The 24864-nt window shown below is 35.6% G+C and overlaps 1 protein-coding gene across 3 annotated transcripts in view; it reads left to right on the forward strand.

The window, feature by feature from the left end:
* The first annotated feature begins 6780 nt into the window (after positions 1–6780).
* Positions 6781–24864, forward strand: part of LOC144432557 (uncharacterized) — a 48092-nt gene continuing 30008 nt past the window's right edge. For 2 of the 3 annotated variants that reach the window (XR_013480728.1, XM_078120797.1), the window contains exons 1-4: positions 6781–6895; positions 16716–16968; positions 17432–17515; positions 18546–18764. Coding sequence is in view for 2 of the 3 variants with exons in the window: in XM_078120797.1 (XP_077976923.1) it covers positions 16755–16968; positions 17432–17515; positions 18546–18764 (517 nt within the window). In the remaining variant the exon portion in view is untranslated. The remainder of the gene's footprint in view (positions 6896–16715; positions 16969–17431; positions 17516–18545; positions 18765–24864) is intronic. The other variant, XM_078120798.1, reaches the window with a different exon arrangement.

The following is a 24864-nucleotide window of genomic DNA, read 5'->3' on the forward strand; positions in this document are numbered from 1 at the left end:
ATGAAGGGACGGACTTGTGTCTTCTACGAAGACTTGTTCGTGTATATTTATTTTTGATTTATTGATTTGTTTGTTTTTTTTGTTTGTAACATGGTTCCTGGGCTCCCTGTGAAGCCTGTAATATAGTGGTTTCACCAATTAAATTACTGCCAGATGCAAACTGAATGTCTCAATATTTGTACCTTTCCCGATCCCCTGATATTTTAGGGTTATGCTAATACGTACAGCCATGTTTACTTAAATCAGTGTTTGTCATGATCCAACCGACCCCATATTTCTTCTTTCTGGTGAAATTATTTTAAAAAACTACTCCCTCTATGGCAGGATTAGAAGAAATTCACAATGTTACTAATGGTACACTTGTAACCCTATAAGCGCCTATCACAATGTTACCAATAGTACACTTGCGACCCTATAAGTGCCTATCACAACGTTACCGATGGTACAATTAATTGCGACCCTATAAGGGAGCGATCAGTTTTTACGGCCGGAGGTGGGCCGGTGACTTTTTGTTCATGTTGTACTTAAAAAAACACAATGACCCCCCCCCCCCCCATCTGTTGACAAGAAACAGTCTTTTTGTTCTTGCAACAGACACTCTATTCTCAAAGCATAATAACACACATTGCATAGTTAATTTTACATGTTATATTTTCAGTAATTTTAAGTGTATCTGGTAAATTGCTAACCAAAATCCATTGTTTCACATGTATAAAGCTCTTTAGACAGGAACTCTATGAGAAGTATGATTGTCTGTTCACGGACATACAAAATATTCATGGTTTAGTAACCAAAAGTTCAAGGATATCTCTTAGATTTAGTGAATTATTAATATTTATTAATTCAGCTAATTATCAAGTACAATATTATAAATGGAGTTAATATACTTGTAAACCCATGTCAATAACTGTCACACATAATGATGTACTTGCATCATATAATGAATTGTTTACATCATATAAAGATATGTTCACATCATATAGTCACTATATTGTTTTCTTTAGACTTAACACAACTGCGGCTTTCCATACATGTACACGTTTGCACTCCTCAAGGCACTTGTTTGTCCTGTGCATAATTGTTCAGCTTAATCATGGCACTGACTCAAAACTCCAACCCCCCCCCATTCATTGCCCACACTGCTAATTTTAACCAAGATTTTTGAAAGGTTTTGAATAATGAAATGTGATAAATGTCATTGGTTTCAGAATAGAAATTAAAAAATGTCATAAAAATGTTTTCTGACACTACAGCAGTTTCTAAACTAGATTATTAATTCAATTCACTTACTATTGGCTATGTTGTCCAGTATATTGCTGGCAACATGATAGCCTTGAAAATAAATACATTCTAATACCAAGGAAATGTAATATTATGATCTGCTGACAAAATTTTACTCACAGTATACAGTCACTCAATGTGGATACTAGATATTCCAGGGGAGATGTAAAATCTAATTTTCCTCCTAACTTTGCACCGTGTCAGTACTATAGAAGTCCTGGCTACAGTAAGTAGCCCTTTACTTGATCATCATCAAACAAGTCTGTGTTTATAACTTTGTTTATCAGTCATTCACATAATATATATTCTCTGAGAATCTGATTGATATTGTGTTCACCTTGGAATATATTTCTTTCTTGGGGTAGTTTATGGTGTAAAACAATAACAAGACAAAAGGGGGTTTCACATGTAGCCTGGTAACATGTATTAAACTTGGTGATGGTCACTGGTATCAGAGAAGAAGTGAAACATAAACACAGAAAAGTTATTTTTGATAAGACATGTAGTTGGTACTATAGCTATGCCAAGTAACAGTTCAATAGTTTGTACATGTATGATAAATCAACATATTAGGGGTGAGATCAGTAGGTAACAAAACTAATTCTTTTAGTAGTCTTGGTCCCATCCCCTTCTAACTAAATTGGTAAAATTGTTGCACACAGCACAATCAATTTCAAATCAGTATGTAGTATTATGTAGTGCTATGAATACAAAGCCAGTATGTAGTGAGGAAAAAAAGCTTTTTTATTGGCACAATAATGTATTTTAGTGCCATGCATAACAATTTTTTTTCCCATTTTCTGACATTTTTAGAATTGTTTGTATTGGGTTACAAAACAGATTTCATTATAAAAGACCTCCTCTCACCCCACCCAACATTAAAAGAATTTAGTTTTTACCCTACATTGAACTATTGATCTCAACCATAAATCAATTTGGGACTTCTAATGGAGATGGTTGTAGTTATCATACATTATATGTACAAAAATGTATAGGAACTAGACTAACTATACACATGGACATTGAATATCCAATATCTAGACACAGGCTGGGTCAGGCACTTTCAGTCACAGTGTTTGCCACATATTATTTCAAAGTGTCCTAAATTGGTTATGTTTGTACACAATTCCACATGTTCAGGTCAATGGAGGAACAGATTTTAGAGCCAGTAAATCCAGTAAATCTTAAGTTATTTTATTTCTTATGTGTTACATATACAGCTACACAAGCAAGTTTTTGTACCACAAGATGACACAGTGCAACTCATGGCGTGCAATATTGAGAAGTAATTTCTAACAAATAACTGTTGCTTAAAGGTGGCCATGGTGCAGTGTTGTGACACCATACCATATGTATTGGATGTATCAAGAGACAGAGTTTATGTTATATTTGAATGTATATTTATAGCTATTTGTTTATGGTTTATTTTATGCACATACATTTATTTGTTTAATAGCTCGCACAGCACCCACAAGCAGCAGCATAGCGGGTCAATGACTAGTACGCATGCGCGTCCTATATACTATGCGATGTTTTTTTTGGTGGTTTTACCCAAGTATGCATTGTGGTACAATGACTACGCATGCGCGTTCTATGTACGATGTGCAATCTCCATGCCGAGAGCGCTATCTATGATATCATCGTGAGGCAGCCGCTCACAAATGAATCTACCCAGCTGTGCGAGCTTAGGGGCTTTGGCCTAGTTATGATATTATATGTATGGACATTTAAGTACAGGAGCGTGGCTCATGATTTTGTTTAGTTGAAAACAAGGTGACCTCCCTTTATTCACTTCGTAAAAATGATGACACCCCCCCCCCCCTCTTTGAGTCCCAAATTAAGGTGACCCCCCCCCCCTCTGATTTGCCCCCCCCCCGGCCGTAAAAACTGTTCGCTCCCTAAGCGCCTATCACAACGTTATCGATGGCACAATAGCGACCCTATAAATAAGTGCCTATCACAACATTACCGATGGTACAATATAGGGTTATATATAGGGTTTCCAACTGATGTTCAAAACATGCTTGTTGGGTAAGGCTACGAAATTCCAACGTTCCTGTGAACAACAACTAGCTCTAAGTGTTCCAATCATCTCATGAGAACAACTATCCAGGACCACTTACGACAGCGTGATTATTTTGATCGTCAACTGATCCAGTTAATACACCATTGAAGGACATCCGAGCCATGGATAAATTAATACCATTAAGACAACAGTTCACCAACTCAACCGCAAGTTATACACCAACTTAGTAGCTTGTAAGCAGGGAAAGTTGGATGTTCTTAGTAAAGGATGGACCATTTATCCTGGGGAGGGCTTGGAAGATTTCGGGGGGGGGAGGATGCCAAATGTAGTTGCTTGAAGAAAAAAAATCCGGATCTGAGTGGGTGATGGAAAAAAAGATGGACCACTGCTGCTAGAACAAAAATGTCTTGGCAGGGAAATGATGCACAGGTTCGAGTGTACTGTTCAACCTGCTCGTACCTCTCCAACCAGGACACTTGTCAGATCATGACAAACATTTTCAAACACATGTCAAGGACCAGTCAGTTTCGTTAGCCTGTGGTACATATATATATTTGTTCTTGTCTCTGTTTCTTTCATAAATTTTTTAAATATTACTTCATGTAAGGGTTCAAACATAACTATACATAAAATTATACATATACATGTATTACGTAGCTACCACACTAGTTACAGAACATGCCATGTAAATGTTTGGCTGTTTCACAATCAGTTTTTCACTTATCTTACACTTTGGGGCAAAAGTGAACTTGAAGGTTTTGTAATGGTAGTCTTCATACTATTGGATAGTTTATAAAAGAACTTAATCTAAATTGTTCTAGTCTCTTCAGTATGAATTTGTCAGAAGGGATGAATATACATTCTATTTCGGACACTACATGTATCGACACTATACAAATCAAATTCAAGTTTCTATTGTACACTAGGCATGACCTCCTAAAGTGCTCTAACATACCAGTGACTTTACTATACATGCAATATCAATGCCCCTATACCAATGTTACAGGCCCATTTTTATAACATGGAAAACTTATTTTTAAAAGTTATGTTTACTTTAGTTTTTCGAAGCTTGGCAATATTACCTCAGAGGCTATGAATAACCTAAAAATTGCCTAAATAGAAACAAAAAACTCCAGATATGCCAGGGGGGGGGGAACCTCTTGGACTCCCTCACCCCAGAGGCCACTCATTCGTTAAACCATGGGTGGTGTTATACTTCCATGGTTAAACCAACAATAAGATTCGCCAAAATTGGTAAAAAACAAAACAAAACAAAACTTCAATTCAAAAGCGTCTAGGGGGAGACCCCCTAGGACCCCCATAAGAGGTAGACATGTCCCAGTCTCAAATCAAAGTTCTTCCCTCCACCTCTTACTGTTAAGATACTATGAAACTTTATTTCAAAAATGTTTCAACCTTATGTAGTTGCTTTTTATATGTTAGAGCTGTCTTGTAAAGCTTGCAAATTATTGTCTGAAAGTGTCTGTGAATAGCCTGAAAATTGGCTTTAAGAGTTGAAATCCTCCAGGACTTCTAGGGGGAGACCCCCTAGAACCCCCCCCCTACACACACACATACACACACACACACACACACACACACACACACACACACACACACACACACACAAAAAAAAAAACCAAACAAACAAACAAACAAAAAGAGGTGGACATATCCCAATCTCAAAAGCTCTTCCAGCTTAGGGTGACCTTTTTTCTTTTTTTTTCTCATCTCCAGTGGAATAGTCAGGCGGGGCGGGCGGGCGAAATAAAATAAAAAGGGGGGGGGGGGCAAGAAAAAAATCTGTATTTTTTCCGTTCTATTCTCTGTCCTTTCTGTCCTGTCAGTCGCTCTACGTACAACCTCTTTGCTCTTCTCTTTATTGAATTCCTTGTTACAGGCCTCTTTCCTTCATTTTAGCAAGGTTGACAAGTTCGTAGAACAACTTTGTAAGAAGATGAATACTTATCATCCTGATGGGTGTATATCTGTAGCCATGAACTATTGTGTGATTTTATCAGGAGTACTAATACATTCGTCCTATTAATCAAAGCTAACAATTTTTTTCAAGTTATCCAATTTGAACTTCAGTATTGCGTGATTGTCATCAGTGTGCTAGAGGAATTTTCATTCATATAAAATCATTACTTCTATGAAACATTTTTCTTCAGTGTGAACTTGTCAAAATAATCCACCAGATAACTGTAAACATTTCTAGAACTCAGAACTCCTTTTGGATTTACTGTTTAAAAGTAATTAAAAGTAATAATGTAAACATTGGAACGTTACGCATGTCATGGGTCATGAAACGCATTACCATTACGGAGTCGGTCATTTCCCCGATGATACAACTGATTTAAAGCTAAAAATTGGTCAAGAAATTTTTTCTTTAGGAATGGAGTATGACTTTTACCAATTTTAAGCATAATTTTGAAAATGATAGAAATATTCTGAACTATTATTACATTGCAGCAAAATGTACCGCGCGACGGCATTAATTTCGAGCCCTGCGTCTGTTGGATAGATATTAAAAGTGGTTTCGTGTATTACCATTAGTCAGATAGTAAGCTTAGATGTTTACACTGGTTATGGAAATATGTTAATTTGGCCACAGACAACTAAGAAGAGTTGTCTGTGATTTGGCAAATACCCAACCAGTTTCTTCTAGCTGTACACTAATTAATTCAAAGTTGGTATTAAAACTTGAATAACAATGATAACGGTGGGAATAAGACAAACAGACAGAGAAAACGATCGTTTTGATGGTAATATGTTATAATTAAAACTTTATTAACTTGAGATGTAGAGTAAAACAATAATAACATTATAAAGCCGGCAATCGCGAAAAAACCACCAAATTATATATTCGCCCTGGTCTGTATGAGTCACGCCAAAGTTGGTATTTTTATAAGTGTAACCATATTAAAAAAAAAAAAAAAAAAAAAAAAAAAAAAAAATTCTCTTTTTTCCATGGAAACTATGGGTCGGTATAATTAAAAAAAAAATCATCTTTGTCTCTCCTTTATGGGAAGCCGTTCAGGCCAAAAATATTTTTTTATTTCAGCTGTAGTATTTTATATTTTTCGTACTTACAAACTAATTTTAAGAGTTTATGTACTTTTATTCCATCTCCTTTCCCTCCTTTCAATCATCTTTTTATTGGATTCCTGGAAACAAGCCCTTTCTCAGCTTCTCTTACACTCAGCCACCCCCCCCCCCCCCGGGCCCCCAATATTATTAAAGAAATGCTCTGTTCGTGAACAAGTGTCGTTGCTGCCATGACTGTAGATGATGTCGACAGACACAGTATCGGTGTCGAGAAACTTGTTTATTCTTGTCAGAGAGGACGCTATTTCGCAACATATCAATCAAGGGCGGGCGAAAATTATAAGAACAGTTATTTTGAAAAATTGTTATTAGTCATTACTAACCTAGAGGGCCTTTCCACGTTTTAAATGAGACACACAGACATATCACTTCCGCTCTATCAGTATCAAGAACAAGACTATAAGCTGTAGTATTGATACTAAAACCAATTTTATAGTGGTGTATCCATTGTACTAACGATAGGAGTGTGGAGTGAATAAGGTACGTTGGTTATACCTTATTGAATTTGTTGGATATAATCATCGGGCCAAAGTGTTGTAAAATTTCTGTTTTGCATGACCAAAACAAACTATGTCGAATTCATCGCTGTCATCAATGTAATGCAAATGTCACGAGAAATCTGTCTCCTTCTTAATTTCAATATTATCTGCTTGTCCCTTACAATGGCTCGTCATATGCGACATTTCACACCATATACTGCATATCAGTAGTAGATTTTACGCTAAAATGATGACGGGCGTGGTTCACGACCCGTTGGCACTCACTGCGACTCACGCCGGTGAAGGTGTGGATGCGTGTATCGGTGTCTTGATGGAAACATGAGGGTTATGCTCGAAATTAACTTTTTTAGTTGGTACTTTTTAAAACTTGTAGTCAACAGGGAAGATTTGGTTGTCATTTTTTTCAGCATTTAATCATTTATGCATAAACAAAACATCATAAGTAATAAATATTCTCATAACACCTGAGTTTTTTTCATGAAATTAGTGACATTCATATTATGCAAACATTTGACCTGTCCTAAAATACTACATGTAATATCGTACTAGTATCATCGTAAGTAAATATCATATAAATGATTATTGTGTGTACCAAGCTCTTATTTTGCAATGGCATAACATGTACATAATAAATATACACATTCAGTCACACACACACACACACACACACACACACACACACACACACACACACACACACACACACACACACACACACATGTATAAACACCCCCCCCCTACAAACACACACACACACACACACACACACACACACACACACACCAAACAGTTACTGGCCTCAAACATATATACAGGACGGGACTGAGAGATTGACAGAAATGCACTTCAAAACGCTAACTAAATCGCTAGTCACATAGCAAAATTAAGTACTTTCCATGTTGTAGTTTATTTCACTGAATCAACTATGGTGTGACTTACACATAATGATTAGTGGCTCATTCCATTTCGGGTGTGTGGGTTGCTTGTCAAACTTATAACATAAATGCTCTCAAATCTGAGCATTTATGCTATTTATTGTTATTTACTTTGTAAAAGATAAAACGTCATACAATCAAAAATACACACGGTCACCATCAATTTCATTTTCCCTTAAATTAACAAATAACCTGCTATGACCCAACCCTAGAGAGAAATGGTACGTGCCAAGGCAAGGTCCTGTCAAATCTTATCTGTGTTGTGTTTGAGTAGACGCTATGGCGTTTGTAACATCACATATAACTTAATAAGCTACATGTATTTGTTTAATTTTACCAAGCCACTGTTCTTTATTACAAAGCAAGCAATATCAAACATGCCAGTCGTATCTAATCACATGTAGCTTTAGAGTCTAGCGCTCACGCTACATCGCCAGCTTGTCAGCAGGCCTTCCATGCATACGGTGGGTTGGCGTTCCCAGGATTTTCGTGTTAGTTAAGGATGACTACCAGTTTTCGAACTTGGTAGTCATTTTGGAAAAACTGGTAGTCAATTGACGCGAGACTACCGCTAATTTCGAGCCCTGATGGAAAGCATTTGTTTACGATTTACTTTTAGCATGTATTAAGAAATCTCAACATGCATGTGCAAGCATATATAATTACAGAGTGTCTAGTGACCGGCGCCTGTCACCAGCATGGTATAATGTATGCTCAAGATTTTTTCGGCATCACTTCGATGTGTATTGTATGAAAAGTACACGCTTGTTACCTTGTAAAAATGATTGCCTACGTACACGGAGTCGACAGATCTTTCAAAAGATGTCTAAAACGTGAGCAAACGTGATACTGAGATGACGCAGGAACAGTTACCTCCAGGAGGTTACACAACATATCGTTGGCCGATACATGTATTTGTATTTTTTCGACCTAAACCAGTTAAGTTCTACATCGCTTTGTAATGTTATTGTTGCATTGTAAAGATTCAGTTTGCTTCATCATACATTGTAGTTGTAGTATTTTTTCAATTTTTTAGTTCTCAATTAACTTGTCATGATATATCTTGCTTGTTTTGCTGTTAGAGACTACAGGAGGGAATCAAGTATCACTGCTATATTGAACCATAGACCCTCCACCAACTGGATAAGCAACTGCAGTATTTCCTTTGAAGCGATGTGCGTTTGCATACATTATGTATGATTAATCCGATTACGTATAGCGGTAATGCAGACTTTCTGTCTGGGGTGTAAAAACCTCACAACGCTACCTAAATCGTACGTAAAATCTCACAAAAGACGAGAAGAGTTTATACGCAGTTATGCTAATTTATGTTGATAACCACAACACATCATGGCATGGCATGCCGTCTTCCAGTGAGGATCATGAATTTTCTGGTGTCTTTGACGATGGTTTTTGATTTTTGTCAGCAATGTATACACAGGGAAGGACTTGATAGTTGAACGAGTGGATAGCAGCATTCATACTGTCGTACGCCATGTTTATAGGCAACACGAAGTACTTTCCTCTCCGCTAAATGGGTTCCCATGCCACAATTGCATCGTCCGAAGATACGTTATATCATGAAGCCATACAAAATCATGTAAATGATAATGTACAATTATGAAGAAAATATGGATTTTTTCAATACGTAGACAGGCCGATAGTGGCCAAACTTATGCGACAAGCGTGAGAAAGATCGGAAGTTTAGATACAAATCTACAATTCAGCTTCTTTTGCCCAGACTATCGCATGAGACATTTTTAAATCAATGCCTGCCTCTAGAATTTGAAGAATGAATGTACAGTTTTGTGAAACACATAATCGATCGAACTGGTGTGTATATGAATTTCATACATTTCTACAATGCCAAGTATTTTTATGCCATTTTTTAATAGCCCTACATAACACATTGGCACATGTACTACGCTCATGAACATAAAAGATTTGTACTTTTCAACTCAAAGAAGTCAAAAATGGGTTACAATTCATTCAAATATTAAAATTGAACCACAACTTGAAAGGTAATCTGCGTAAATACAATCTCTCAAGTCAAAGTTGGAGTACTTCTCATTTTCTCAGTTAGTTCGTCATGGATTGGCTGAGAACGATGTAAGGTTTCAAATTCCGCAAAGACAATCGACTAGCAACCAGAAATTTGAAGTCTAGTACTCTAGTATGTTTTGGAGACGTGTCTTTGACGAAATGTATCGTTGTCTGTGAATACATCATCCGTGACAATAGAGGTAAAATGGCAACCATGCATTGGATGTTTACGTTTTATTTCGATGTAGTTGTGATAACATGCCTCCTCCTGATCAATGAAAACAGCCTAAAATATTAAAACGTGATAAAAAGCATCAATAAATAGACTCAAAATTTCATGAATCATTTCTGACTGAGAGAAATCGGGTAACTAATGAAACACTACTCAAAACGTACTGCAACAATCACAAGCAATGGACAGCTTATGTAATCAATTCATCTTTTCATGCCATAGAACAACAAAATACACGACAAGACTATAGGGTCGTTCTCACTAGAGCCTTTTCGACGGTGTTGACAACGTTATTTATATCAATTTATGTCAACACCGTCGGAAAAAACGTGTCAGAACAGTTGACAACGTTGCTACAACGGCGGAGATTAACGCCGGTGTAAACAGCTGGACCTGCAACGGTGCGCCGACGCAAATTCCTCCAAACGTAGCGTGTGATGACGGCGTAAATGTCCTCTCGCGACGACATTCGTCTATATAACCACCTCTGACCTTTACTTCTGATCAGTGTTCACAAGGCCAACGACTGATACAGATGGGATGGCAGAACAACGTGCGACTCCTATCATTATCATATAAGCTCTATTCACTGGCGTTAAAGCATTGTTCAGAAAGCCAAACAGCATGAACATGAAACGCATGGTCGATCGCCTACGGCGTCGTTCAAAATTCCTTGTATTATTATTTATTATTTAATTTCTTAAAAAGCGCACTACACTACATCTCAGTGCTCTTTACATAACGAAAAAGATTGCATATAAAAGGTACCGATTAATAAAATACTAAAAAAAATGCCATACAATAAAGTACTACAATGCGTCATGCAAAAAAAAAATATGGGGAAAAAATAATTAAAATGCCATAAACAAAGCGGAGAGAAAAAAATTAAAATCTTACACTCCATAATGAACTTTAAAAAGATGGGTTTTCAGGGTGTGTTTAAAAGATTCAATAGAACAATTAGGAGTGATTTTAAAAGGTAGTTTATTCCATAGGATTGGTGCTGCGATGGAAAAGGCACGGAAACCATAGTTTTTGGTTGTTGTGTTGGTGTCGTGTCTTGATAAAAGTAATCCTTCCGATGAACGAAGTGTGCGCCTAGGAACTCTGATGTCTATTAGCGAGCATAGATAATCTGGACATTTGCCGGAGATAATTTTATATGTCAGGAGAATGATCTTGAATTGAATTCGTTTCTCAACAGGCAGCCGATGTAAATTACGTAGAACAGGTGTTATGTGATCGAATTTCTTTGTACAGGTAATGAGTCGTGCAGCGGCGTTCTGTACAGATTGTATCTTTTGAAATTGGTAGTTGTTGATTCCGTATAGCATAGTATTGCAGTAATCTAGTCGCGATGTGACAAACGCATGTATTAACTTCTCCGCTGTTGGAACGTCGATCAAGCAACGGATTTTGCCAATCCTGTATAATGCAAAGTATGCTGATTTGCAGATGTTATTTACTTGACTTGTCATGAAACCATCCGAATCTAACATGACACCAAGATTTTGGTATACCCATTAGTGACCAAAGGAAGCAACTCTTGTTCATGAACATGATCCAGAAGACGACTAAAGCGTTGGACACGTCTTGATCGCATATGAAAGTGAAGCAACATGATGCACATCCGCCATTCTTGTTTACCATGCGTTGTAACATATACATATATTGATCCGTAGAGGGCGCGTTACGCCGGCGATTCTCCCAAAACAACGACCGAAATGACTGCTTGTGGACGCCAGTACGGATTAAGAGTTAATCCGTCGGTGTTTACCGATCAAACAACGTTGCATTTCAACAACGTCGTTGCACTAGTGAGAACATGGTATATGTATGTATTTACCTAAAATACTATATATCTTGTTGGGGTCTTCAATCAGTTCTAAACTTCGAAATGGTCAGAAAATTTCGTCAAAAACATGTCAGATAGCTAGCAACTATCACTGATTCATAGTGAGTGTACACAACTCGGAAACATAATGTATGCAAACACACATCGTACAATAAACATTTAGAGATCCTTTGATGTTTACCGCAGTTGCGTATCCTGTTGGTGGAGGGTCTATGAGTATGATTGAACAAACTCAAATGGGAATTACTTTAAGACTGACACACTAATTAACGCTTAATCGCAATATCCAGGCAATCAGACATTCATAAATACAAAGTGATAACCCCAAGTAAAGACTGTTAGTGTTATCGACATTCATTATATCTCTAAACACTGCCACTATGGAACTCACTACACGTACCTCAAGAAGTTCGCTGTGTACCCAACATACCTGTATAAGCCTTGAAAACTGTACTGAATGCTATTAACACTAGGGCTCCTTAGTACTTTGATTGTGTTGCCCCACACGCTACACTTGACTACGTACGCAACATACAACCAGTATTGGTGCTTGTACGTCTATGATACAGATACAGATACAGATACAGATACAGATACAGATACAGATACAGATACAGAACTACACATCTACCTGTAATAGTAATACAGGTCGACATCAACATGTTCGTTAGTACACAGACTGTGGTTAAGTACTATGCCTTGACTATGTTTCCCACCCCAACCCTACTTAGCACTTGCCATTTTAAGTGTATTTCACCTGTTTCTATTTTATAGAATCGTAACAAGCAAAAATATACAACACCCCAAAAACTATACACACTAGTATGAATGTAATGGATGCAACAAACTTTAGTTTTTAGATTAATTACCTTTACCCATTGCACATGGATCGTGTGTGTATCGTGTGTGTGTGTGTGTGTGTGTGCATGTATCGTGTGTGTGAGTGTGTGTGTGTGTGTATCGTGTGTGTGTGTGTGCATGTATTGTGTGTGTGTGTGTGTGTGTGCATGTATCATGTGTGTATGTGTGTGTGTGTGTGTGTGTGTGTGTGCGTGTATCATCTGTGTGTGTGCATGTATCGTGTGTGTGTAAACAACTTAAACTCAAAAACTTCTTGACCTATTACCTTTGTATTTGGCGGGGACATTACTTTTGGTGTCTAGTTGGAAAATTGTTCAGGACAAAATGATTGCATCACAGGTGTGAGATTTGGGTAAAAAAAAATGTCATTTTTAGCACAACTGAACTTGTAAGGTTCAGTAGTGCTGTAGGCATGGCAAAGTGTCTGTCTGTCTGTTTGTCTGTGTGGATGATGTTTGCATCAGAAGTCACGTTAATGTGTTATTTGTGCGTATTTGATGCCATATTTGACACTTGGGACACATTTTTTTATGTATGCTTCATAGACAGGGGACAAATGGGGCTTACTGTTGGCAAACGTATGGTTATCATCCTTGCTTTGAAGTTGTAGAACAAGACATCTAAGATTTAGTCTGTTCTTCTTGTAACTATTTTCTAAATCTCAATGTGCAGTGTGACCTGTGAAATTTGAATATGACCCATCATATGCATAACGTTTCAACAGTTTCATGTGACCCATGACCATTTCCTGATGTGGAGAGCACGTCTTGGGTAGTTTAGAAACTTCACGATATTATTGTTACTTATCCATGTGAGTGATTACTTATTAACAGACGTGGTTAGAAAGGGTTTCCATTGACAGCATTGTCATTATGGTGAAGCGTCTTCCCTCATTGGATGATCAAATAGACCACATCAGTGGACAGTCTGTACTGAAAACTTCACTTAGATAAATGAAAACTGCCACGTCACCATTTCATTCTCACGAAAACTGAAACTTTTTTTTTTGAGCTTCATTACTAGATTGAACACAGTACGTGAATTTACCGTTCACTACACCATGCTCTTCGTCTGAGGTGAACATGGTTCACACGTTATGGCATCGTTCAAGAAAAAAGAATATCTTGGTGTATACTGAGTTAACAGTTCTCTTCAGTGACACAAAATTTGTATCAAAGGCTTTTACAACTGTGTCTCTTTCAAATTAAAAGTTCACACTGCCATTCGTGTCATGGAAGTTAGTTTGTGCACTGCAGTATTTACTGTTGAATCGTAGAGTAGATATATATTAATATTCATGAATAAATTAATGGACAATCACAGTACGTGATGTACAATCAAAGTAGCCAACGAAAACGTTAATGCTAAACTCAATCTTTGCCCATTGATTTTTCAATCACACTTTTTGATTAGTTTTCTCAGGAAAGCTAAACTTTAATAGGTTGAAATTTTTGTTGCCGTGATTTCGTATTTATGTACAAGTGCGTAGTCTTGCTAAACAGTAATTTTCAGATCAGTTGGTATTTAAACTACGTTTCTGAGCTCCCTTTATAAAAACGCTGTACAAATTGGACGTGGACGTCAGCGTTCGCCCGGCCATGTTCAACGTAACTGACTATTAAAGTGAAGCTCAATCATAATAATGGCGGCTGTCAAAATCGAAGACGCAATTTGATTGTGTTGTTATTTCAATGAGTTTATTCAGCAAGAATGTGATGATCGTAATTTTTACCGGTACAACTTACAGCCTACAATGAAACCATGGTAGTAGTACTGCTAACTTAGCTTGTAACAGTGACTCGATTCCATGTTCCGTATTCCGTGTTCCATACCGTGTTGTGAGGTCGTGTTATGGGGGACATTTCTAAATACACGAAACCAGTTATTGAATGTGTAGTGGATATTCAGTTTGAAAAATTAAAATCCTGAACTTTATTTTGCGAGTGTTTTTGTCATTTCTTAGTAACTGTATCATGTTTAACATTTATGTCAACCTGGAAGTACATGGACACGAAAATAGACAAAGTGACTTTTACAATTAGTAACGAAATTTTACTCTAACTGCTGGTAACCTTCAAGTTTATTTATTTTTATGTTGTAAATACATTCTAATATGCTCTAAGGACGACACTATTAAGACTTGCTCTATAGGAAAGTAATTTTTTTGTCTTTTAAAAATGCAATAGTCAGATCAATGTGTACCAGAAATGTTATGTAGTATTTAACCTAGAAATAAGACCACATCATATCTTATTACCCTCCCCCCCAAAAAAAAATTAAGACAAACTAATCAAAGAAAGCAACAAAAAACAAAGAAGAAGCTCCAAAACATAAAAAAAAGAACAAAATTACAGTATGGAGCTGATGATGCACAAACAACTACAAAGAAATAGACAGTTCAATTGGAACACAGTGTTTGAAATAAATATGGGGTTTGAAAAGGTGAATTAGAAGTAGAGCAAAAACTAAGAGAGATAAAGAGCCTAAGTCAACAAGTGAAAGCACTTAAAGACAGGACCACCAAATTTTTGGCAGGACCACTGTGTTACATGTATCAATTTTACTAGTCCTGTGGGATAGTTTACTAGTCCTGTGGGATAGTGAGTTTTTTACTCCAGTGTCGAACCCTGCAGATCGGTCTGAAATTTGGTGGGAACATTCCTAAGGGTGTTTAGATTAAGAATTGTTCATGACATGATGATGCCATCAGTGATATGCAAATTAGGGCTAAAAATGTGTCTTTTTGGTCAAAAATCTTTAATTCCAAAACTACTGAGCAGATTGGGCTGAAATTTAATGGGGATACATCTGGAGGTGTGTAGATGAAGAAATATTAAGCATATTATGATCTCATCAGTGATATGCAAATTAGGTTTAAAAATGTGAATTTTGGTCAAAAACTTGTATCTCAAAAAGTACTTGGTCAGTGAGACTGAAACTTGGTAAGATGTTTCGGAAAGTGTTATTCTGCAGATTTTCATCAAAACATTTTGACAAAATTGGCCATAGCAACCATGACCACGCCCTTAGCAACAACCAAATGGCAGTATATTTTGGTTAAATAACATCTTCTGGTAGGCAAGAGAGTAAACATTCAAAAAATATATGCAAATATCCCTAGCAACCATGACCACGCCCATAGCAACAGCCAAATGGTCGTGTATTTCACAAAGATAACAACAGGGATTAATAGACAATTGAATAAACATTAAAAAATGTATGCAAATTTGCCTAGCAACAAGACCACGCCCATAGCAACATCCAAATGATCACGTATATTGCAAAGATACAGGAATTGAAAGACAAATGAATAAACATTCATAAAATGTATGCAAATGTGCCTAGCAACAAGACCACGTCCATAGCAACAGCCAAATGATCACATATATTGTGAAGATAACAGTTGGGATTAATAGGCAAATGAATAAACATTCATAACATGTATGTAAATGTGCCTAGCAACAAGATCACGCCCATAGCAACAGTCAAATGATCACGTTTATTGCAAAGATAATATCAGGAATTCATACACAGGTGAGCAAAAACATTCTAAAATGTATGCAAATATATATAGCAACATGACCACGCCCATAGAATCAGCCAAATGATCATGTATATCGCAAAGATAGCAACATGGTTGGATAGGCAACTGGATTCAGCAAATGAACACCTATTGTTAGCATGGACTAGCATATGGATAAACATTTTTAAAAACTGTACAGTTGTGCTACATACAACGCCATTGCTTGGCTTGTGCATGGTGTAATGAACAACATGTTCTTGGCATGCTGTTGTTACAAGCAATCAAACTTTACCAGTATCCAAACATCTCAGTTGAAAAGATAAACATTAAAATGTATTTTTTGTTCTACAGGAGTGTGAAGTGTGACATCACATTGAAAGACTAGAAAGGATGGATTCCCATACTAGACATAATGATGGTGGTTTTCCACAAATTGACCTGAGTAATAAACTTATCATTAAAGTGCAACTAGGGGATGATATACGACGAATACCTATACATAATGAAGATATTACATATGATGAACTAGTTCTTATGATGCAGAGAGTATTCAGAGGTCGTCTCAATAGTAACGATGAAGTTGCAATCAAATATAAGGATGAAGGTAAGACACCTTACATCATTTGAAGTAAGTGAAAGTAGTTGTTATTTATCACTTATTGCCTGGCTATGAAAGGACTACCAGGGTAGTAGCCATCTACATGTACATGTAGTACATGTATACCAGAAGGATGTGATGTTGGAAATGTTTCCCAAGGCTGAAAGCTGAGGGAAATAGTTGGTAGATAACAACCTAAGGAGAAGTAATGTACACATGTTGACTGGCCATGAGGGCGACAGCATATGAAGAAATATATACAAAGAAATATTAAGCATATAATGATCTCATCAGTGATATGCAAATTAGGTGTAAAAATGTGACTTTTGGTCAAAAACATATCTCCAAAAGTACTTGGTCAGTGAGACTGAAACTTGGTGAGATATGTGGGATATGTTTTTCATGAAGACTTGTTATATTGTACATTTTATTGACAACTGACTAATATGGACATGTTTTCTATTCACAGATGGTGATTTAATTACAATATGTGATAACTCAGACCTTTCTTTTGCCATACAGTGTAGTAGAATTCTCAAGTTAACTTTATTTGGTAAGTTAGTGAGCTTTGATTTTATCTGTCACCTCAACAGGAGCTCAACATTTCATAAAGGGTAATTAATGTGCTATAAAGGGTAATACAAGGTTTATTTTTCTTCAAAGGGTAGGTAATAGAAGGCTTATTGCCTCTAAAAAGGGTAATACAAAGTGTATTGCACTCTATAAAGGGTAATACAAAGTTTATTGCACTCTATAAAGGGTAATACAAAGTTTATTGCACTCTGTGAAAGAATACAAGGTTTATTTATCTTCAAGGGTAACGCAAGGCTTATTGCCTCTAAAAAGGGTGATACAAGGTTTATTGCACTCTATAAAAGGTAATACAAAGTTTATTGCACTCTATAAAGGGTAATGCAAAGTTTATTACACTCTATAAAAGGTAATACAAAGTTTATTGCACTCTGTAAAGGGTAATACAAAGTTTATTGCACTCTATAAAGGGTAATACAAAGTTTATTGCACTCTATAAAGGGTAATACAAAGTTTATTGCACTCTGTAAAGGGTAATACAAAGTTTATTGCACTCTATAAAGGGTAATGCAAAGTTTATTGCACTCTATAAAGGGTAATACAAAGTTTATTGCACTCTATAAAGGGTAATACAAAGTTTATTGCACTCTGTAAAGGGTAATACAAAGTTTATTGCACTCTATAAAGGGTAATACAAAGTTTATTGCACTCTATAAAGGGTAATACAAAGTTTATTGCACTCTATAAAGGGTAATACAAAGTTTATTGCACTCTGTAAAGGGTAATACAAAGTTTATTGCACTCTATAAAGGGTAATACAAAGTTTATTGCACTCTATAAAGGGTAATACAAAGTTTATTGCACTCTATAAAGGGTAATACAAAGTTTATTGCACTCTGTGAAAGATGATACAGAGTGTCCGGTAAGCATGCATTGAACTACATCCCTTAAATTTTTGATATTGGATCAATTCCTGTAAGACAGGAAGTATACATGTACGTCACTTGCTTAGTTTTGTTTTTGAAATATTGTGTAATTTAAATTTTTTTCAGTGAATGGTCAACCGAGACCATTAGAGAGTGATCAGGTTAAATATTTACGTAAAGAAGTCACTGATCTCCGCAATCGTCTTAACCAATTACTGGATGATCTCGAACCACCAGCAAGGCCCAAGACACCAGGTAAAAGTTCTTTCCCGGTACACCGGGGAGACATCACCTCACAGACTACCTTATTACCATCATTTCCAGCTACAAAAATCAGATCCCAAGGTAAATTTGGTATCTTATGATTCAACTAGGCATGGGACTGGTATGGTAAATCTAACCTTTGATAATCTGTATGACCTCTAACCCCATATGTAAATTTCAGTTGTTGAGATTCAGCTCTGCATGGCACCAGATTGATCTCTAACCCCCCACTACATAGAATTCACAAGTCTAAATATATGGATGATTGCACTGTGTGATTAGTACTTCAGAAAAAAATATTTTCCTACCAACATGTATTGCAGTTTAGAAAGGCATGTCATCAGAGCCAGTGATTTTGATGGTATTACTTAGGGTGTGTAGATAGGAAATTGTTCAAATGAAAATGATCACATCAGAGATGTGTGTTTTTGGCCAAAAAATGTGATTTCTGGTAAAAAAAACTTAAACTCTGAAATTGCAAGACACATTTGCAGATATTTGTTGGGGATATGCAGATGAAGGATATTTCATGACAATGTGATTGATCCCTTCAGTGATATCCAAATTAGTTATAAAAATGTCACTTTTTGGTCATAAACCTTCAATTAAAAAACTACTGGGTAGATCAGTGGGCTGAAATTTAATAGGGAATCCCGGATGTATCTGGGTAGATCAGTGGGCTGAAATTTAATAGGGAATCCTGGATGTATCTGGGTAGATCAGTGGGCTGAAATTTAATAGGGAATCCCGGATGTATCTGGGTAGATCAGTGGGCTGAAATTTAATAGGGAATCCCGGATGTATCTGGGTAGATCAGTGGGCTGAAATTTAATAGGGAATCCCGGATGTATCTGGGTAGATCAGTGGGCTGAAATTTAGTAGGGAATCCTGGATGTATCTGGGTAGATCAGTGGGCTGAAATTTAATAGGGAATCCCGGATGTATCTGGGTAGATCAGTGGGCTGAAATTTAATAGGGAATCCCGGATGTATCTGGGTAGATCAGTGGGCTGAAATTTAATAGGGAATCCCGGATGTATCTGGGTAGATCAGTGGGCTGAAATTTAGTAGGGAATCCTGGATGTATCTGGGTAGATCAGTGGGCTGAAATTTAATAGGGAATCCCGGATGTATCTGGGTAGATCAGTGGGCTGAAATTTAATAGGGAATCCCGGATGTATCTGGGTAGATCAGTGGGCTGAAATTTAATAGGGAATCCCGGATGTATCTGGCAATGTGTAGATAAAGATGAAGTGTTCATGACATGATTCCATCAGTAATATTCAAAGTACGTCTAATAATATAAACTTTGGTCAAAAGCTTGCATCTTGAAAAAAATACTTGTTGAATGGAGCTGAAATCTGGATGGGTAGGGATGTGAAGAAAGATCTAAGAAATGATCCTAGCAAAACGGCTAGATCCATAGAAACAGCCAAATTGTTGTGGCTATTGTAAAGGTAAGTTGATTAGGCAAAGAGTTGGTTAGGCAAGTGGATACATTTCCATTTAGTGAACACGTGTACATGTCAACCTAGCAATGAGACTATACCCATAGCAACAACCAAATTATGATGTATATTATGGCAGAGGTAACAATGGATAATTAGACAAGTAGCATAGATAAAAAACAATTTTAAAGTCACAGCGATAAAATGATGGTCCATATTGCATGGGTACCAACTAGGATCAATTGGCGTGTGGATAAACATTTTTTTTTTTTAATTATCACAAACTCTATAGTTATGCTACAATGCCATTGGCACTACATTGTATTTTAAGCTTTGACATCCTGTTGTGGTGTTGTTACTATAGTTATGGTATTGATAGGGCTTTCCTCAACAATTTAGTATTCACATATTAATATACAATGTACTATGTCTAAATACCTAGTTTGAGTTCTACCAATAGTAAGTTTGAGTTCTACCAATAGTAAGTTTGAGTTCTACCAACAGTAAGTTTGAGTTCTACCAACAGTAAGTTTGAGTTCTACCAATAGTAAGTTTGAGTTCTACCAATAGTAAGTTTGAGTTCTACCAATAGTAAGTTTGAGTTCTACCAATAGTAAGTTTGAGTTCTACCAATAGTAAGTTTGAGTTCTACCAATAGTAAGTTTGAGTTCTACCAATAGTAAGTTTGAGTTCTACCAATAGTAAGTTTGAGTTCTACCAATAGTAAGTTTGAGTTCTACCAATAGTAAGTTTGAGTTCTACCAATAGTAAGTTTGAGTTCTACCAATAGTAAGTTTGAGTTCTACCAATAGTAAGTTTGAGTTCTACCAATAGTAAGTTTGAGTTCTACCAATAGTAAGTTTGAGTTCTACCAATAGTAAGTTTGAGTTCTACCAATAGTAAGTTTGAGTTTTACCAATAGTGAGTTTGAGTTCTACCAATAGTAAGTTTGAGTTCTACCAATAGTAAGTTTGAGTTTTACCAATAATAAGTTTGAGTTTTACCAATAGTAAGTTTGAGTTCTACCAATAGTAAGTTTGAGTTTTACCAATAGTAAGTTTGAGTTCTACCAATAGTAAGTTTGAGTTCTACCAATAGTAAGTTTGAGTTTTACCAATAGTAAGTTTGAGTTCTACCAATAGTAAGTTTGAGTTCTACCAATAGTAAGTTTGAGTTCTACCAATAGTAAGTTTGAGTTCTACCAATAGCAAGTTTGAGTTCTACCAATAGTAAGTTTGAGTTCTACCAATAGTAAGTTTGAGTTCTACCAATAGTAAGTTTGAGTTCTACCAATAGTAAGTTTGAGTTCTACCAATAGTAAGTTTGAGTTCTACCAATAGTAAGTTTGAGTTCTACCAATAGTAAGTTTGAGTTCTACCAATAGTAAGTTTGAGTTCTACCAATAGTAAGTTTGAGTTCTACCAATAGCAAGTTTGAGTTCTACCAATAGTAAGTTTGAGTTCTACCAATAGTAAGTTTGAGTTCTACCAATAGTAAGTTTGAGTTTTACCAATAGTAAGTTTGAGTTCTACCAATAGTAAGTTTGAGTTCTACCAATAGTAAGTTTGAGTTCTACCAATAGTAAGTTTGAGTTCTACCAATAGCAAGTTTGAGTTCTACCAATAGTAAGTTTGAGTTCTACCAATAGTAAGTTTGAGTTCTACCAATAGTAAGTTTGAGTTCTACCAATAGTAAGTTTGAGTTCTACCAATAGCAAGTTTGAGTTCTACCAATAGTAAGTTTGAGTTCTACCAATAGTAAGTTTGAGTTCTACCAATAGTAAGTTTGAGTTCTACCAATAGTAAGTTTGAGTTCTACCAATAGTAAGTTTGAGTTCTACCAATAGTAAGTTTGAGTTTTACCAATAGTAAGTTTGAGTTCTACCAATAGTAAGTTTGAGTTCTACCAATAGTAAGTTTGAGTTCTACCAATAGTAAGTTTGAGTTCTACCAATAGTAAGTTTGAGTTCTACCAATAGCAAGTGTACAATGTACTATGTTTAAATACCTAGTTTGAGTTTTACCAATAGTAAGTTTGAGTTTTACCAATAGTAAGTTTGAGTTTTACCAATAGTAAGTTTGAGTTCTACCAATAGTAAGTTTGAGTTCTACCAATAGTAAGTTTGAGTTCTACCAATAGTAAGTTTGAGTTTTACCAATAGTAAGTTTGAGTTCTACCAATAGCAAGTGTACAATGTACTATGTTTAAATACCTAGTTTGAGTTCTACCAATAGTAAGTTTGAGTTTTACCAATAGTAAGTTTGAGTTCTACCAATAGCAAGTGTACAATGTACTATGTTTAAATACCTAGTTTGAGTTTTACCAATAGCAAGTGTACAATGTACTATGTTTAAATACCTAGTTTGAGTTTTACCAATAGCAAGTGTACAATGTACTATGTTTAAATACCTAGTTTGTGTTCTACCAATAGCAAGTGTACAATGTACTATGTTTAAATACCTAGTTTGTGTTCTACCAATAGTAAGTTTGAGTTCTACCAATAGTAAGTTTGAGTTCTACCAATAGTAAGTGTACAATGTACTATGTTTAAATACCTAGTTTGAGTTCTACCAATAGCAAGTGTACAATGTACTATGTTTAAATACCTAGTTTGAGTTCTACCAATAGCAAGTGTACAATGTACTATGTTTAAATACCTAGTTTGAGTTTTACCAATAGCAAGTGTACAATATACTATGTTTAAATACCTAGTTTGAGTTCTACCAATAGCAAGTGTACAATGTACTATGTTTAAATACCTAGTTTGAGTTTTACCAATAGCAAGTGTACAATGTACTATGTTTAAATACCTAGTTTGAGTTCTACCAATAGCAAGTGTACAATGTACTATGTTTAAATACCTAGTTTGAGTTCTACCAATAGCAAGTGTACAATGTACTATGTTTAAATACCTAGTTTGAGTTTTACCAATAGCAAGTGTACAATATACTATGTTTAAATACCTAGTTTGAGTTCTACCAATAGCAAGTGTACAATGTACTATGTTTAAATACCTAGTTTGTGTTCTACCAATAGTAAGTGTACAATATACTATGTTTAAATACCTAGTTTGTGTTTTACCAATAGCAAGTGTACAATGTACTATGTTTAAATACCTAGTTTGTGTTCTACCAATAGCAAGTGTACAATGTACTATGTTTAAATACCTAGTTTGTGTTCTACCAATAGTAAGTGTACAATATACTATGTTTAAATACCTAGTTTGTGTTTTACCAATAGCAAGTGTACAATGTACTATGTTTAAATACCTAGTTTGAGTTCTACCAATAGTAAGTGTACAATGTACTATGTTTAAATACCTAGTTTGTGTTCTACCAATAGCAAGTGTACAATGTACTATGTTTAAATACCTAGTTTGTGTTCTACCAATAGCAAGTGTACAATGTACTATGTTTAAATACCTAGTTTGTGTTTTACCAATAGCAAGTGTACAATGTACTATGTTTAAATACCTAGTTTGAGTTTTACCAATAGTAAGTTTGAGTTTTACCAATAGTAAGTTTGAGTTTTACCAATAGTAAGTTTGAGTTCTACCAATAGTAAGTTTGAGTTCTACCAATAGTAAGTTTGAGTTCTACCAATAGTAAGTTTGAGTTTTACCAATAGTAAGTTTGAGTTCTACCAATAGCAAGTGTACAATGTACTATGTTTAAATACCTAGTTTGAGTTCTACCAATAGTAAGTTTGAGTTTTACCAATAGTAAGTTTGAGTTCTACCAATAGCAAGTGTACAATGTACTATGTTTAAATACCTAGTTTGAGTTTTACCAATAGCAAGTGTACAATGTACTATGTTTAAATACCTAGTTTGAGTTTTACCAATAGCAAGTGTACAATGTACTATGTTTAAATACCTAGTTTGTGTTCTACCAATAGCAAGTGTACAATGTACTATGTTTAAATACCTAGTTTGTGTTCTACCAATAGTAAGTTTGAGTTCTACCAATAGTAAGTTTGAGTTCTACCAATAGTAAGTGTACAATGTACTATGTTTAAATACCTAGTTTGAGTTCTACCAATAGCAAGTGTACAATGTACTATGTTTAAATACCTAGTTTGAGTTCTACCAATAGCAAGTGTACAATGTACTATGTTTAAATACCTAGTTTGAGTTTTACCAATAGCAAGTGTACAATATACTATGTTTAAATACCTAGTTTGAGTTCTACCAATAGCAAGTGTACAATGTACTATGTTTAAATACCTAGTTTGAGTTTTACCAATAGCAAGTGTACAATGTACTATGTTTAAATACCTAGTTTGAGTTCTACCAATAGCAAGTGTACAATGTACTATGTTTAAATACCTAGTTTGAGTTCTACCAATAGCAAGTGTACAATGTACTATGTTTAAATACCTAGTTTGAGTTTTACCAATAGCAAGTGTACAATATACTATGTTTAAATACCTAGTTTGAGTTCTACCAATAGCAAGTGTACAATGTACTATGTTTAAATACCTAGTTTGTGTTCTACCAATAGTAAGTGTACAATATACTATGTTTAAATACCTAGTTTGTGTTTTACCAATAGCAAGTGTACAATGTACTATGTTTAAATACCTAGTTTGTGTTCTACCAATAGCAAGTGTACAATGTACTATGTTTAAATACCTAGTTTGTGTTCTACCAATAGTAAGTGTACAATATACTATGTTTAAATACCTAGTTTGTGTTTTACCAATAGCAAGTGTACAATGTACTATGTTTAAATA

Source organism: Glandiceps talaboti, chromosome 3, assembly GCF_964340395.1.
Source record: "Glandiceps talaboti chromosome 3, keGlaTala1.1, whole genome shotgun sequence".
NCBI lineage: Eukaryota > Metazoa > Hemichordata > Enteropneusta > Spengelidae > Glandiceps > Glandiceps talaboti.